General features: G+C 37.9%; 1 protein-coding gene across 8 annotated transcripts in view; it reads left to right on the top strand.

The window, feature by feature from the left end:
- Nucleotides 1–14,685, top strand: part of si:dkey-88l16.3 (low-density lipoprotein receptor-related protein 2) — a 40,369-nt gene extending 25,684 nt beyond the window's left edge. For all 8 annotated transcript variants that reach the window (XM_052567938.1, XM_052567943.1, XM_052567939.1 and 5 more), the window contains 17 exons: nucleotides 81–296; nucleotides 2,445–2,674; nucleotides 3,088–3,217; nucleotides 3,294–3,487; nucleotides 3,597–3,783; nucleotides 4,158–4,373; nucleotides 4,680–4,863; nucleotides 4,940–5,141; nucleotides 5,219–5,383; nucleotides 5,478–5,681; nucleotides 6,659–7,208; nucleotides 8,184–8,309; nucleotides 8,453–8,560; nucleotides 9,820–10,053; nucleotides 11,465–11,723; nucleotides 13,814–13,928; nucleotides 14,593–14,685. In XM_052567938.1, coding sequence (XP_052423898.1) covers nucleotides 81–296; nucleotides 2,445–2,674; nucleotides 3,088–3,217; nucleotides 3,294–3,487; nucleotides 3,597–3,783; nucleotides 4,158–4,373; nucleotides 4,680–4,863; nucleotides 4,940–5,141; nucleotides 5,219–5,383; nucleotides 5,478–5,681; nucleotides 6,659–7,208; nucleotides 8,184–8,309; nucleotides 8,453–8,560; nucleotides 9,820–10,053; nucleotides 11,465–11,723; nucleotides 13,814–13,928; nucleotides 14,593–14,634 — 3,362 coding nt within the window. In that variant the 3' untranslated portion in view covers nucleotides 14,635–14,685. The remainder of the gene's footprint in view (nucleotides 1–80; nucleotides 297–2,444; nucleotides 2,675–3,087; nucleotides 3,218–3,293; nucleotides 3,488–3,596; nucleotides 3,784–4,157; nucleotides 4,374–4,679; nucleotides 4,864–4,939; nucleotides 5,142–5,218; nucleotides 5,384–5,477; nucleotides 5,682–6,658; nucleotides 7,209–8,183; nucleotides 8,310–8,452; nucleotides 8,561–9,819; nucleotides 10,054–11,464; nucleotides 11,724–13,813; nucleotides 13,929–14,592) is intronic.
- The last annotated feature ends 335 nt before the right edge of the window (nucleotides 14,686–15,020 follow it).

A 15,020-nucleotide genomic window follows, 5' to 3' on the forward strand; every position in this document is an offset into this window, starting at 1 on the left:
GTAGAAATACAATTTATCCTTATTCGATGAGGAATTAAACTGGACTTTTTTTTAGATATATTATTTATTCAACCTTCTAGGCCAGTTCCAATGCGCTCACGGCAAGAAGTGTATAGACCTGAAGCTTGTGTGTGACGGCACACCTCAGTGTCAGGACCGATCAGATGAAATCAACTGCATGAAGCTCTCCGAGGAGTGCAGGCACCCGTGTGACAATAAAACCCGCTGCGTTCCTGAGACCTTCCTCTGTGACGGAGAGAGAGACTGTGCGGATGGCACTGATGAAGACAACTGTGGTAGGTCAACGGCAGGAAGTGTTTATAGTAGCACATTAATGGATCCGGATCTGGGTTCAGTCTCAAAGACCCCAGAGTTGATGAGTATTAGATCACAGGGCTGCGGAAAAAACATTTGACTCAGTCTCTCAACCAGACTAACATTTACTAGCCATTCAGAATGTTTTGCTCTTATAAACATGAGACGTGCATGATAGTATCCAATCGCAGCCCTGATGAATGATCCTGTTCACACATGAACTTTACCAGTGAAGACCGTATGTGTGAAAGGGGCTAAACTCTTCCTCTGTATATGCTGTGAATTTGAATTAACGTTTATCTGGAAAAACAGTGTGCATTAACTCACTAGATTCGTAATGTAAAACATTTATAAACCTTTGCCAACACAAGATAATATATCAACCCATGTCTAAATATGCGATGAATTGTACATCACAATTTCAAAATAAGTTTCTGCATGTGGCCAAATATTGAAACTAGATGGATGTAAATATATTTTGTTTAATCGTGCTGTAAAGTGAAACGTCACCAGGCCGTTGGCGCCCTCTGCAGATGTTTTTGTTATGTACCCTTTAAGTACATTATGCATTGTTTCACCTAATCTTGAGTACCTATAGAGTAGTACTGCATCCTTCATATATCCAAAAAGTCTTTAGTTTTATCATATTTGTAAAAGAAAAATACAGCTTTTCGATTCTTTCTGGAAAAAGCCGAGCTCCTGGAGGCATGAGGTGGGCGGAGCTATAACACTGATGTTTGGTGTTGTTCCCATTAACATATATTCACTTATGTGCTGATTTCCAACAAAAGACAAAAATCTGATGCAATTGTACTTACACAGGGACGGCTCCATGTTTTAATAGCAAACGATGTGCAAATCCAGCGTTGACTTTGGCCTTGTTTATAAAACATTTGTCACTCAAATGACCAGAACACACAAACGCACATGATGCGCTCAGTGGATGCAGTTTGTTTTTCCAGGCAGCAGTGGTTCATGTATCAGGTTCTTTGGGAAGCTGAACACGGTAAACTTTCCCTCACATCCAAAAATGCACTTATTTGGAGGCATTCTCGAACAAATCCCATGCAGCACTGCTGACGATTTTGAAGCGCGTTGATGTGCGCAGTATCACTCTCCTCTGGTTAACGTGTGGGCAGGCGTGCTTTTCTGGGAGAAATGCTCATATAAGGACTATTCTCGTCTACGTCATTAGATCCACGATCGAAAAAAAAAAACTGCCGAAACTTGTACCAACCCTGAAGTAAGATTCTCAGTACAGAAATTGTCATTCTTCTAAATTATTTTTTTTTAGCATATAACTGTTTAGCATGACAATCCATCTCTTTAACACTGTGAACAACTCCGAATACACGAAACACCATTGAACCCCCCCTTTAAGTTATTTGTTCATATTTTATTTATTTATTATATATTTATATGCGCGCAAATAACATAATGTATTTTAACAGTATTCAGTGCAATCATGTAATTTCTTGGTTTTGATATTTTCAGTCAGTCATTGTTAGTTTATATATAAATAGTTATACTGAAGCCTGGTTTCACTTTTTTTAGTTACAGAAAAAGACCTGATTACTCAGTCGTCAAAATAATCAGTAGATTACTGGATTACCAAAATAATCATTGTACAGCCCTAGATTAAAATATTTCTAAATACAACTGCATTGTTTTACTTTTTGTAATTAAGAGACAAATATTGTCATTTAAACAGTTATGTCATGTTCTAGTGAACCAAGTATCTGTATTTTGTCTCCTCTCGTGAGCCAAGTGTATCGTCAAACCCTAGTGTCGATTAACGATGATATATCTCATGATTTTCCAGTTGTATGACACCGCTTTCATTCTTCAGATGAACCATATATTCATGAAAAAGAAAAATCAGTTTGAATAAAGCAAGCAATAGCTTTGTCATAGTATCCTTTCAAATGTTATAGTTGTCAGTCATTGCAGTCAGTGGTGTCGGCTCTGATAAAAGGCTTGTTGTTGTCACTGGTGATGAGATGGTTAAAGTGTACCTTTTTAAATTGAAATCATCTGGTTCGAATCAATAGATCGGACATTGTCATCTTTTTAATACTTCGTTCAGCTTGGACGGTTGTACTCACACATGGGCTTTGTTCGTCCTGCAGTTGTAGAGCTCTGTTCTGGAGAGCGGTTCCAGTGCAGTAACGGTCAGTGTGTGGCGCTGGCTCTCCGCTGTGATGGGCACGCTGACTGTCGTGATCACTCGGATGAGAAGGGCTGTCCTCAGCCCCCACACTGTCCCATGGAGCAGCGCTGCCCCCACACACACGAGTGTCTGCTGAAAGAATGGCTCTGTGATGGAGAACAGGACTGCAGTGATGGGTTTGATGAGAGGGTGAGGAACCACACTGATCCAGTCATCCTGGTCTACGAGAACCTACTGCTTTTGTTGTTTGTTTTTGTTTTTGCCATTGTTTCATATGTGAGATTTGTTTAGTGTTTCTTTTTTTGGGTTGTGTTTGTGGTGTTGGTGTTTTTGTATATTGTTTTTGCAGTGTAATGGTTTGTTTGTGGTATTTTTGTTTGGTGTTTGTGGTTCGTTATTGGTGTTTTGCTTGGTGCCTGTGGAGTATTGTTTGGTGGTGTTTGTGTTAATTAGTAGCTTTTTTTTTTTTTTTTTTTAAATGCAGTTTCTCTAAAACAAGTGTATTTCAAACAAAGTAGTCCTAAGAAGACATGTTTTCCGAAGGTTACACATGATTGCAAGGTATCCATCTGCCCCATACACCCTCTTCTTTCCCCGTGTAGAACTGCGAGGTGACTGCACTGAAGTGTGGAGAGTTCCAGTGGTCGTGTGCATCTAAAACTCAATGCATTGCGATGACATGGAGGTGTGACGGCGTAAAGGACTGCAAAGATGAGAGCGATGAATCTGGATGTGAGTGGGCATCTGAAATCAGCTCTAAACTCCGTATTAGAATCTGTTCAATAATACTAATGTGCTTGTTTTGTAGGTGGTCAAGTGAAATGCCCGACACACTTGTTCCAGTGTGGAAGTGGGGAGTGTGTGGAGCCAGATCTGGTGTGTAACGGGGCGTCTGACTGTGCAGACGGCTCTGATGAGGGTGTGGGGTGTCTGAAGAACAACTGCTCCAGTCCCAGCCGCCCATCATGCCAGCACTACTGCATCAACACTCCACACGGAGCAGTTAAACATTCACTTATTGCTTTATAGAAAAGCTTTATCATAACCTTAATTTGCAAGATTTAGTGGAATGCAAAAAGCTGTGTGTTCAAACATCCTCTTGTGTTTCCAGAGATGTGGCTGTAAGACTGGCTTCAGGCTTCAGTCTGACGGTTTAACCTGCGATGACATAGATGAATGTAAAGAGATTCAGCCTGCTGCCTGCAGTCACAAGTGCCTCAACACACTGGGCTCCTACCTGTGCCAGTGCCACCCTGAGTTTATACTGGAGCCGGACGGGCGCAGCTGCAAGACTGCAGGTATCGGTCTAAAGCAGCTAGCTAGCCTAGCATAGCCAAACTTTTGATTATCACTGCAACATCTCATTCACTTTGCTGCTGTGTCCTGTCAAGTATTACCAGGAAGTACAGTAACTTTCTTTTCTTTTTTTGAAAGTGACCAACCACAATTACACTTGCTTGCCTTTTTTAAGGGATGGTCTCACCTGAAATGTTACAATAATATATTTAAAATGAATTAAAATAACTGCACACATGGGTGATGCACACAGGAGATGCTGAAAATGTACATAAACCGTATCTACTTGCAATCCAATAGTATTTATATTCTCACTATTATTCTTCTCTCTTAATATCATTGTTCTTATGATTTAAGTCATGTTTTCTGTGTGCAGAGGAACCCAGTCTTTTGATCTCTGAACAGTATGAGCTGTTAAATGTGGGTCTGCGAAGCTCCAGTATTCAAGCCCTGATCGCACCGGGACGGATGGCCATCTTCTCTCTGGACTACGACCGGAGAGAGCAGAGGGTGTACTGGGTCAGTCTGGAGGACCAGAGCATCAAATACGCCTTTCACAGAGAAAAGGACAACACTGGAACGATCGTCAAAGGTAAAAATACATAGAAATAAACATAGATACAATTATTTTATATTACGCTAATGTGTGTTAGTCTTTTTTTTTATTATTATTATTGTAAAGGTGGTTTATTGTGGAGTGAAGTATGGCCTCAATTAGAAGTAACATTTGCTTGATGTTAAATGCATTTTGGAAGTGGTTTTAGAATGTAGGTAAAAAAAAATATGAAAATATATATTTGGAAAAAAAAAATATGGAAATATATTTTAGAAAGTCTTCGGCTTACCAGAAAAAAGGTTTGGAAATCCCTGCTCTAACCAAATAATGTTGCACGTTCAGGAGTGAAGTCAGACTCCATTGCTGTCGACTGGATGGGAAGGAACCTTTACTGGGTGGACGGTGTTGCTGGGCAGATTCTAGCTGTGAGATTGACCAGCAGTATTGTAAAGGCGCAAAACTACGTAATCGTTGTGGAAGAGGATTTGCATCAGCCTCGCTCGCTTGTGCTGCTGCCTCAGAAGGGGTAAGAAGCCCCACTTACAGGAGTTTAGAGTCTCGGAGTACGGATGTAGATGAATGTTTCCTGATGCTGTCTGCAGGGTAATGTTCTGGTCCGAGATCGGAGGTCAGGCACAGATCGAGCGCTCGGGCATGGACGGCTCCGACAGGAAGGTGGTGGTCAGCCGCGGTCTGGAGCGGCCAGTCAGCGTGACGGTGGACACACTGACTGACAGACTATACTGGACTGACGAGAAGCTCCGGTGTATAGGCTCGGCGACGCTGGATGGAGAAAACATAAAGGTAATACAGAATGCGACAAGAGGGCACAAACAATAAATGGATCCATTTACGTTTTTGAATCATTTTTGTGTTTTCAGTTGCTGCAGCTGTCGGAGATGCCCAGTCTGTTCTCTGTGGCGGTGTTTAATGACATGGTCTACTGGTCCGACACGCACAGACGATCTGTTCAAGGGGCCAATAAACTGACGGGCAAGAACCGCAAAGTTCTTCTCAAGAGACCCGGACAGCCCTTCGACCTCAAAGTGAGGACACATGCTGTACACGTTACTGAATGTCGTCGCAGTCGTCTTCTACATCTGCTGTTCCTGATCGTTTCCCCGTCCCGTCCTGTTCTAGGTTGTGCACGCGCTCTTGCAGCCCAATGTGTCCGGCCCGTGTGAGACGCTCCGGTGCTCTCACGTGTGTCTGCTGGCTCCGGGGCCCAGGGCGGTCTGTCGCTGTCCGGCGGGGCTTCTCTTAGCCTCGGACGGCTTCACCTGCACCACACCTGTGGACTCCTCCTCTTTCCTTATGCTGCTGTCTCCGACCATGATTACACAGGTGCTCCACTCCAGAACTGTCATTTAATGGCTTTTCCTGATTACAGAGTAAAACCTTTGGCATCACACTGCATTATATTCTTAAGTATTTGATGGTTTTAAATTCAACATGAAATCTAAATTGACCTTATTTACTTGTATGCACATTCCTAGTCTTGCTGTGCATAATTGATCAATAATGTGGAATATTTAATTCATTTTGTTTTTCCATCCTTTCTGGCTGACATTGCCTAGTTAACCAAAAGCCAAAATTGTTTATTTATAAATTGGCAACTAACAAATGAACTATGATCTAATTAAATTATAATTCAGTTTATAACATTTTAATTACATAAATGTGTAATTTGAATTATTTTGAATTACAAATGTAATCATTTTGTTTATAAAGGTATGTATGATTAATGTTGAATTAAATTAAACAATGTCTTAATCGTATTAATTTAAATCTAATTACATTTATCCATAGTCAAATGTAATTATTTGTAATGGTATATCATTTAATATTTTCTTTTGTTTAAATGTGTCATTTATAATTGTTGTGTGTGTGTGTGTGTGTGTATGTATGTGTATATATATATATATATATATATATATAACTACTTCTAAATTATGTATAATATAATTGTTGTTAAATCTAATTAAATTATATTGAGAAAAAAACATTCAACTTTTTTCTCATTGAATAAATTTCTAAAATAAAATGGTAAATAGATTTAAAAATGATTTTAAAAAGTGCAAAGTGGAGTTCTAATTTATACAGCATTTTTAGTTTATTTGTAAAAAAATAAGAAATTAAATGGGTTACATTAAGTCACCTGGAATGGAAGTTTGGCCAATCTGTAAAAATGTATAATGTATAATTCTAAACCATTATTTTATAATAAATTAAGGATTTTATTTAATTTTTTTTCCAAAATGCCATCGATTAAGCTTCAGTTTTCCTAACCCCTCAATGATAAGCCGTTGTCCCCCGCTCAGATCTTCACTAAGAGCCTCCAGGCAGGATTGGGGCTGAAGACGTGGCCGGAGCACCGTGCTCTGACTCTGCCGGCCGTGAATCAAGCTTCAGACTTCGATCTGCTCCTCAAGGACCGCACCGTCTCTGTAGCTGACGCCGGACGAGGATCTATAGCTCAGCTCAAACTCAGCAGCTCTGGGTTCACACCCATCGGTCACTTGCTTCAGCTCAAAGGAGACCTGCTGACCGCTCTGGCTGTGGACTGGGTCACCCGAAACCTCTACTGGAGCAGCGTCAAGAGCCCCCAGCTGTACGTCACGTCCCCTGGAGGGAAATACACCAGCCTGGTGCTGCAAGCTGAGCTGGAGGGAACGGTCTCCATCGCCCTGCACCCTCCCACGGGCCGCCTGTGCTTCACCGCAGTGAGACGGAGGGCAGCCCAAACTCTGCCTCAGGTGGACTGCGCTCACATGGACGGGAACAATCGCACGCTGCTGTGGAGCAAAGCAAAGATGCCTGCTTCACTCGCCTTTTCTGAGAAGGGAACAACGCTGTATTGGGCAGATGTTGGTGCGTTAAAAACAAACATTTAATTACACTTTCCACATTTGGGTACAGATTGATGTCCCAATATTAAAACAAAAATATATAATTTTATACACTTTAAGAAAACAAGAACACTTATTAGTACTAGTATAATCTATATTATATATGATATAAAAATTTAAAACACTAGTGTGTGTGTGTGTGTGTATATATGTGTGTGTGTGTATGTGTGTATATATATATATATATATATATATATATATATATATATATATATATATATATATATATATATATATATATATATATATATATATATATATATATATATATATATATATATATATATATATATATATATATATATATATATATATATATATATATATATAAAAATAAATATATATATATATATATATATATATATATAAAAATAAATATAAATTTTTGTTTGTTTGGGAGATAGTCTTCTATATTTGTTGTATTTTTTATTTATATTATTATTCTTATTATAAAATACAATTTAATTTATTTGGAATAATAATTATTCTTATAAAAGCACTAATACATTTTATGTTATATTTTGTACATTTATTCATTTATTTTGGGAAATACACTTGTAGTAGTATTTTTATTTATTGTACAAAATGCATTTAATTTGAAAAATAAAAATGTATCATTATTATTATTAGGAAAACGGTTTTTGTTTCTTGAAAAATACACATTTATGAATATTATCATTAATATTAAAAACACTAATACGGTTTATTGTCATCTGAGAAAGTTGATCTAGGACTACAAACTAATATTTGGTCTTTAGCTAGCTTTGTTAAATCAGGCTAACTCTTACTTGTAAACTAATCGTTTTGCTTTTTTTTTTTTTGATAAAGTTTTTGTGTGTTGAACATCTAATGTCTTATCTAATGTTGTGAAAATGATCTCTTCCAAACCAATCTATAATGCTAACTGATTTATTTTTTTTCTTTTCTTTTATCCAAGGGAATGAAATGATTAGCTCTGTTAACATGGACGGCTCTGATTATAAGGAGTACAGCACCGGATCTGCCTTCATTCTGTCTTTTGCTCGTGTTGAGAACATCTTCTTCTGGATCACTCTGGACAACGGTAACCATCTCAGACCTCCAGAAAGCTAGTTTCCACTGAATGATGTTTTGTGTAGAACCGCTAAATGGCATGAAGCCATCAACTTCCTGTCTTTCAACCTTAAAATATTCTATCAGTTAAAACTTGATCTTCATCTTTTTTAGGTACTGCTCAAGTGTGGTACACGGATGGTTTCCAGCCCAAACACATGTGGTTTGAGGTGAAGGCTAATGTCATTGAGCTGAAGGCCTACAGCAGGTCCAGTCAGAAAGGTGTGTGTGTGTGTGTGTGTGGAGGGAAGCCGTGCAGCACGGACTCACTCGCCGCTCCTCAGCTTGACTCTTACTGCTCTGTTTTGTACAGTATGTACCGTATTTTTCGGAATATAAGTCGCACTGGACTATAAGTCCAAGAGAAAACATTACCGTCTCCCGCCGCTAGAGGGCGCTCTGTTTTCAGTGTAGACTACAGGAGCACTGAGCAGCATAGAGCGCCCTCTCGCGGCTGGAGACGGTAATGTTTTCTCTTGGTTCATTTCTCTCGGTTCATGTAAAATTAATTTTGATAAGTCGCACCTGACTATAAGTCACAGGACCAGCCAAACTATGAAAAAAAAAAAGTGTGACTTATAGTCCGGACAATACGGTAGTATGCGTGTTGTTTTTGGTGCATGAATGTCCTGTATATTTGAAATCCCCAGATCACCGAATACATTTACCAAAATGCACCCTACACAAAGTACACTGCACCTAGTACTGTTTCCCACTGTGTGTTTGATTTGGCCTTACCTTTCCAGTCTGATGAATAAACCAAAGTGATTGCAGAATTATTATTATTACTATTAACAACAAATTCATTGGTCTGACAAAAGGTATAGGTACATAATTGAATTAAAATATTTAAATGTTAATCTGATTATTATAATTTTTTTATTTGTTTCTTTTATATTTAAATAAAAATAATAATAATTCTATGTAAACTTTCTATATTTTTTTTTGTTGTTCGTTATCTCTCTCGCTTTTATGTATTGTATTTTTATAGTTCCTTTTTTTGTAGGTTTTGTTTATCTATATCATTCATTTGATCTTATTTTAATCTTTTGTATTTGGTTAATTCTTTTATAAAATATATACATTTTTATTTAATATACAGTATTTGTTTTTTGTTTTTCTCTCAACCTTTTTATTTGAACCTTTTAGTCATTTGTTTGTAACTATTTTCTTTTACTTGTAATTTGATCTAATTTAACTATGCATGTGTTTATTTTTATCATATACTATGTTTGTATGCATGTTTTTTTTTATTATTTCTATTTCACTTATTTTATATTTATGAATAAGATAAAAAAATTAATAAAATAAGCAAATATTATTGGTTTACATATTTCATATATATTCATTCAGTATGAAATAAAATAAAATAAAAAAAATTCCCCATGTTTCACAGTGTGTTAGTCTGAAGACCGGTTGCATCTCTGTGACAGAGTGAACTGAACAAGGGAGAATAACAGTGGTTTTCTCTTCCTGACCAGGGACCAATGTCTGTTCTGAAAACAACGGGGGCTGCAGTCACCTGTGTCTGGCGTATCCAGGTGGACGCTCGTGTCGCTGCGCACAGGACTACCTCTCTGTCAACAAAACCAAATGTGTTTCCAACCTCAAGTGTCCCATGGGCAGTAAAGCATGCAGAGACGGCCTCAAGTGCATCGCTCTGGCCAAGTTCTGTGACCAGATCCCAGACTGCCTGGACGGCTCGGATGAGGAGTGTGAGTGATTCTTCATTCTTCTGCACGACTGTCGTTCTCAGATTTCTATTTTGCAATATTATAGATTAGTTTAAAGACTCACTGCAACAGTGTTAATGTGTCCTGAGTAACTGCTAGGCAGTTGTTAGTACATAGCCAGTAAGCGATGCTTGAGCGTTCTTATTGGTTGCAAAGGTGTTCTAGATGGTTTCTTGGGCATTGCTAGGAGAAAGGAGAATTTTTTTTTTTATGTTATCTGACCAGCAGATCCTTTTGTGTCTTAAAAGAACAGTTCACCAAAAAAATAAAGAAAATGCTGAAAACGTACTTCACTCTCAGGTCATCCAAGATGTAGAGGAGTTTGTTTCTTCATCAAATCTGGAGAAATGTACATAGCATTACATGTCTTGCTCACCAATAGATCCTCTGCTGTGAATGGGTGCCATCAGAATGAGCATCTGAACATCTGATAAAAACATCACCATAATCCACATGCAATCCAAAGCACTCCAGTCCATCAACGACTTGTGAAGCAAAAAGCTGAGTGATTGTAAAAAAACAAAACAAATCCATCACTATGCCAAGATGTTATATCAGGTCCCCCAGAATGTGTCGGAGATCACTTATTATATCATTTTGAGTGGAAGCAGAAACAGGCTGTTCTCTTTCATGTCTCTTTGCGCTTAAACTGTCAAATACACACAAGTTTAAGTTAAAAACACACAAAGTGAGTTTGTGAAGGTAAACCGCTGGGAAAGAAATCCCATTTTTATATTCGGTCTGTGTGTTAGGTGAAAGCAGCGTAATATACAATACCTACTGCTGTCTATGCTGTTAATATGAACCAAACAATCAAATAAAAGCAGAAATCCCTCACTGCTCTGGACTGAATAACTTCTGTAGATTTAACACATTTCTTCCTAGGATTCTGCTTTTATATGCTGTAGCCTTTTTTTTTCTGCTAATACAGCAGTGTCTGTTAACAGTTGTGGGCGGGGCTTGTAAAATGTGATGTCATTTTTACAGATTCTGTGATCGGCTCGTCATTGCTTATGATTTATTGGGATAAAAAAAAAAAGCAAGGAGCAGGTTTGTACACGGCTAACACATGTATGTTCAAACAAAATGTAAAAGTACATACAACAATGCTTCCTTCAGTGGAAAACTCCATCCCCTGTTGTTCTTCCACATGTATGTTTAGAGCGGTTTAGGAATGTTTTGGCTTGTAAACTGTGCATATTCCTCACCTGTTTGAGACCAGATGAATTTCTCACCGGAGGAAGTATATTGGATGGAGATTTGAAGTCGAAAACATCTTCATGATGGATTTGTTTCTTAGGCAGCTTTTCACTTCACAAGACGTGACGTGTGGATTATTGCGGTGTTTTTCTCGGCTGTTTGAACTCCTCCGTAACGTGCTGCTTGTTGACAGGTGGCAGTGTGAGAATCAAACCTGGAGCGGCCCGTCTGCCTGCTCTGGACTCTGCTGTTGGCAGTGAGTCGTGTGAGGCGGAGCGCTGCAGCGGTCACGGGACGTGTGTGAGTGTGGAGGGTGAGGCGGTGTGTGAGTGTGAGGAGGGATACAGCGGGGATCTGTGTCAGAACGCCGCCTCCAGCAGCACTGCGCTCGCCATCACACTCACCTTTCTCTTCGGAGGGGCTCTGATAGCCGCCGTCATCCTCAAGAGGAGGTGCATCATTTCTTAATTATAATAGATCTGGATTTTTATTGAGCACATACTTATATGTATGTGTATGTATGTATGTATGTATGTATGTATGTATGTATGTATGTACAGTTTTGTTCAAAATAATAGCAGTACAATGTGACTAACCAGAATAATCAAGGTTTTTAGTATATTTTTTATTGCTACGTGGCAAACAAGTTACCAGTAGGTTCAGTAGATTGTCAGAAAACAAACAAGACCCAGCATTCATGATATGCACGCTCTTAAGGCTGTGCAATTGGGCAATTAGTTGAAAGGGGTGTGTTCAAAAAAATAGCAGTGTCTACCTTTGACTGTACAAACTCAAAACTATTTTGTACAAACATTTTTTTTTTCTGGGATTTAGCAATCCTGTGAATCACTAAACTAATATTTAGTTGTATGACCACAGTTTTTTAAAACTGCTTGACATCTGTGTGGCATGGAGTCAACCAACTTGTGGCACCTCTCAGCTGTTATTCCACTCCATGATTTCTTTAACAACATTCCACAATTCATTCACATTTCTTGGTTTTGCTTCAGAAACAGCATTTTTGATATCACCCCACAAGTTCTCAATTGGATTAAGGTCTGGAGATTGGGCTGGCCACTCCATAACATTAATTTTGTTGGTTTGGAACCAAGACTTTGCCCGTTTACTAGTGTGTTTTGGGTCATTGTCTTGTTGAAACAACCATTTCAAGGGCATGTCCTCTTCAGCATAGGGCAACATGACCTCTTCAAGTATTTTAACATATGCAAACTGATCCATGATCCCTGGTATGCGATAAATAGGCCCAACACCATAGTAGGAGAAACATGCCCATATCATGATGCTTGCACCTCCATGCTTCACTGTCTTCACTGTGTACTGTGGCTTGAATTCAGAGTTTGGGGGTCGTCTCACAAACTGCCTGTGGCCCTTGGACCCAAAAAGAACAATTTTACTCTCATCAGTCCACAAAATGTTCCTCCATTTCTCTTTAGGCCAGTTGATGTGTTCTTTGGCAAATTGTAACCTCTTCTGCACATGCCTTTTTTTTAACAGAGGGACTTTGCGGGGGATTCTTGAAAATAGATTAGCTTCACACAGACGTCTTCTAACTGTCACAGTACTTACAGGTAACTCCAGACTGTCTTTGATCATCCTGGAGGTGATCATTGGCTGAGCCTTTGCCATTCTGGTTATTCTTCTATCCATTTTGATGGTTGTCTTCCGTTTTCTTCCACGTCTCTCTGGTTTTGCTCTCCATTTTAAGGCATTGGAGATCATTTTAGCTGAACAGCCTATCATTTTTTGCACCTCTTTATAGGTTTTCCCCTCTCTAATCAACTTTTTAATCAAAGTACGCTGTTCTTCTGAACAATGTCTTGAACGACCCATTTTCCTCAGCTTTCAAATGCATGTTCAACAAGTGTTGGCTTCATCCTTAAATAGGGGCCACCTGATTCACACCTGTTTCTTCACAAAATTGATGACCTCAGTGATTGAATGCCACACTGCTATTTTTTTGAACACGTCCCTTTCAACTAATTCAACTAATTGCCCAATTGCACAGCCTTAAGAGCGTGCATATCATGAATGCTGGGTCTCATTTGTTTTCTGAGAATCTACTGAACCTACTGGTAACTTGTTTGCCACGTAGCAATAAAAAAATATACGAAAAACCTTGATTATTCTGGTTAGTCACATTGTACTGCTAATATTTTGAACAATACTGTATGTATGTGTGTAATGCACTACTCACTGCACATTGTTCAAGCTATTACACTGTAACGGTCTAAAGCACAGTACATTATTTCTATAAAAATATAATTGCACTACTGTTATTTTGCATAGAATATTGTTTAACAATACTGTTGTACACTCAACCAACTGTATTTATTACCACTGCCTTACGCTGCTGCAGTTCATAATGGATATGTAATCCTACATTGTATTTCTATTTAAATTCTGTACATACTCTGCTTAATACTGTATACAGCAACTCCACTGTTCATTCTGTAAATCATAGCTTCACTTACTCTGCACTCTGCTAACTGCATTTCACCCCCCCCCCCCATTATATTTGCAGAAGGGCACAAGCATCGAGGGAAGAGGCCACAGAAAAACAAACACTTGTGACTGAAGTGGAAGAGTGCACAACCTACTCTCAAAACTTTGTTAATGAGTTGTACGATCCTGATGAGGTACGATGAGGTTCCTATAATCTTATACTAGTAACGTGTGTGTATTTATATGTATGACATTCTTTTGGAGAACAGAAAGAGAATGTTTACACCGCTGTTTTCCATAAAGTACAATGACGGTAAATTGTATGGGATTAGAATAGTTTTCTTTTTATGTTGTTTAATTCCTGATAAATAGATTATGCTCCACAAATAAATGAGAAATGTACAAAAGAAATAAACATTCACAAAAAATAGGGTAAGATTTGTGAGTTAAATTTGTAAATATACATTTTTTGATCTCTATTTTTCAAAAAAAAAAAAAAAAAAAAAAAAAATATATATATATATATATATATATATATATATATATATATATATATATATATATATATATAATATTATTATTATTATTATTATTATTATTATATTTTTTTTTTTACTTCTATAATAGCCTAATCCATTTATCCAAAAGTGTGGAACATTTATCTTTTTATTTTCCTACAAATTTCATTGTATGGAAAGGAGCAGCCTGGACATTCTGCTAAACCTCTCCTTTTGTGTTCCACATGGAAAATATGATAATAGATCTTGGGAATGATAAAATCATTTTGTAAAGAATTAAGAATTTTTTCTTACATTAATTCATAATTTAATCTTATGACTCTTTTTCTCTTTCCTGTAGGCTCCGATTACTCCAGCCATTACCACTACTGTTGTCAGCTAATGCATTTTTATTTATTTATTTGGTCTAATAAAACATATTATTTGCAATAAATATGGTGTGCTTCACTTTTATTTCAGTAAAAATTATTGTAAAACAAATCTACCATTTCATATTATTTTTTAACATGCAAAGTCCAATGTCAAGAAAAGAGCTTGTTGCATATAAACTTGCCAAAGATGTCGAAACAGCAGGTACTTTCTCAAGAAATATTTACACAGCATTTCACTAAAGAAGCCGCAGGGTTAATGCCAGAACAGAGATCTAATGGGATTGTGAAACCAAAGAGAGTCTCGTTTGTATTGGAAGTCTTAAAGTAATTATAATAAATTATAGCCTGAAACTACTTGTACTTTCACATGCAAGAAGCAGATCTGCGGTCTTGTGTC

This window comes from Carassius gibelio, chromosome B10 (assembly GCF_023724105.1).
Source record: "Carassius gibelio isolate Cgi1373 ecotype wild population from Czech Republic chromosome B10, carGib1.2-hapl.c, whole genome shotgun sequence".
Classification (NCBI taxonomy): Eukaryota; Metazoa; Chordata; class Actinopteri; order Cypriniformes; family Cyprinidae; genus Carassius; species Carassius gibelio.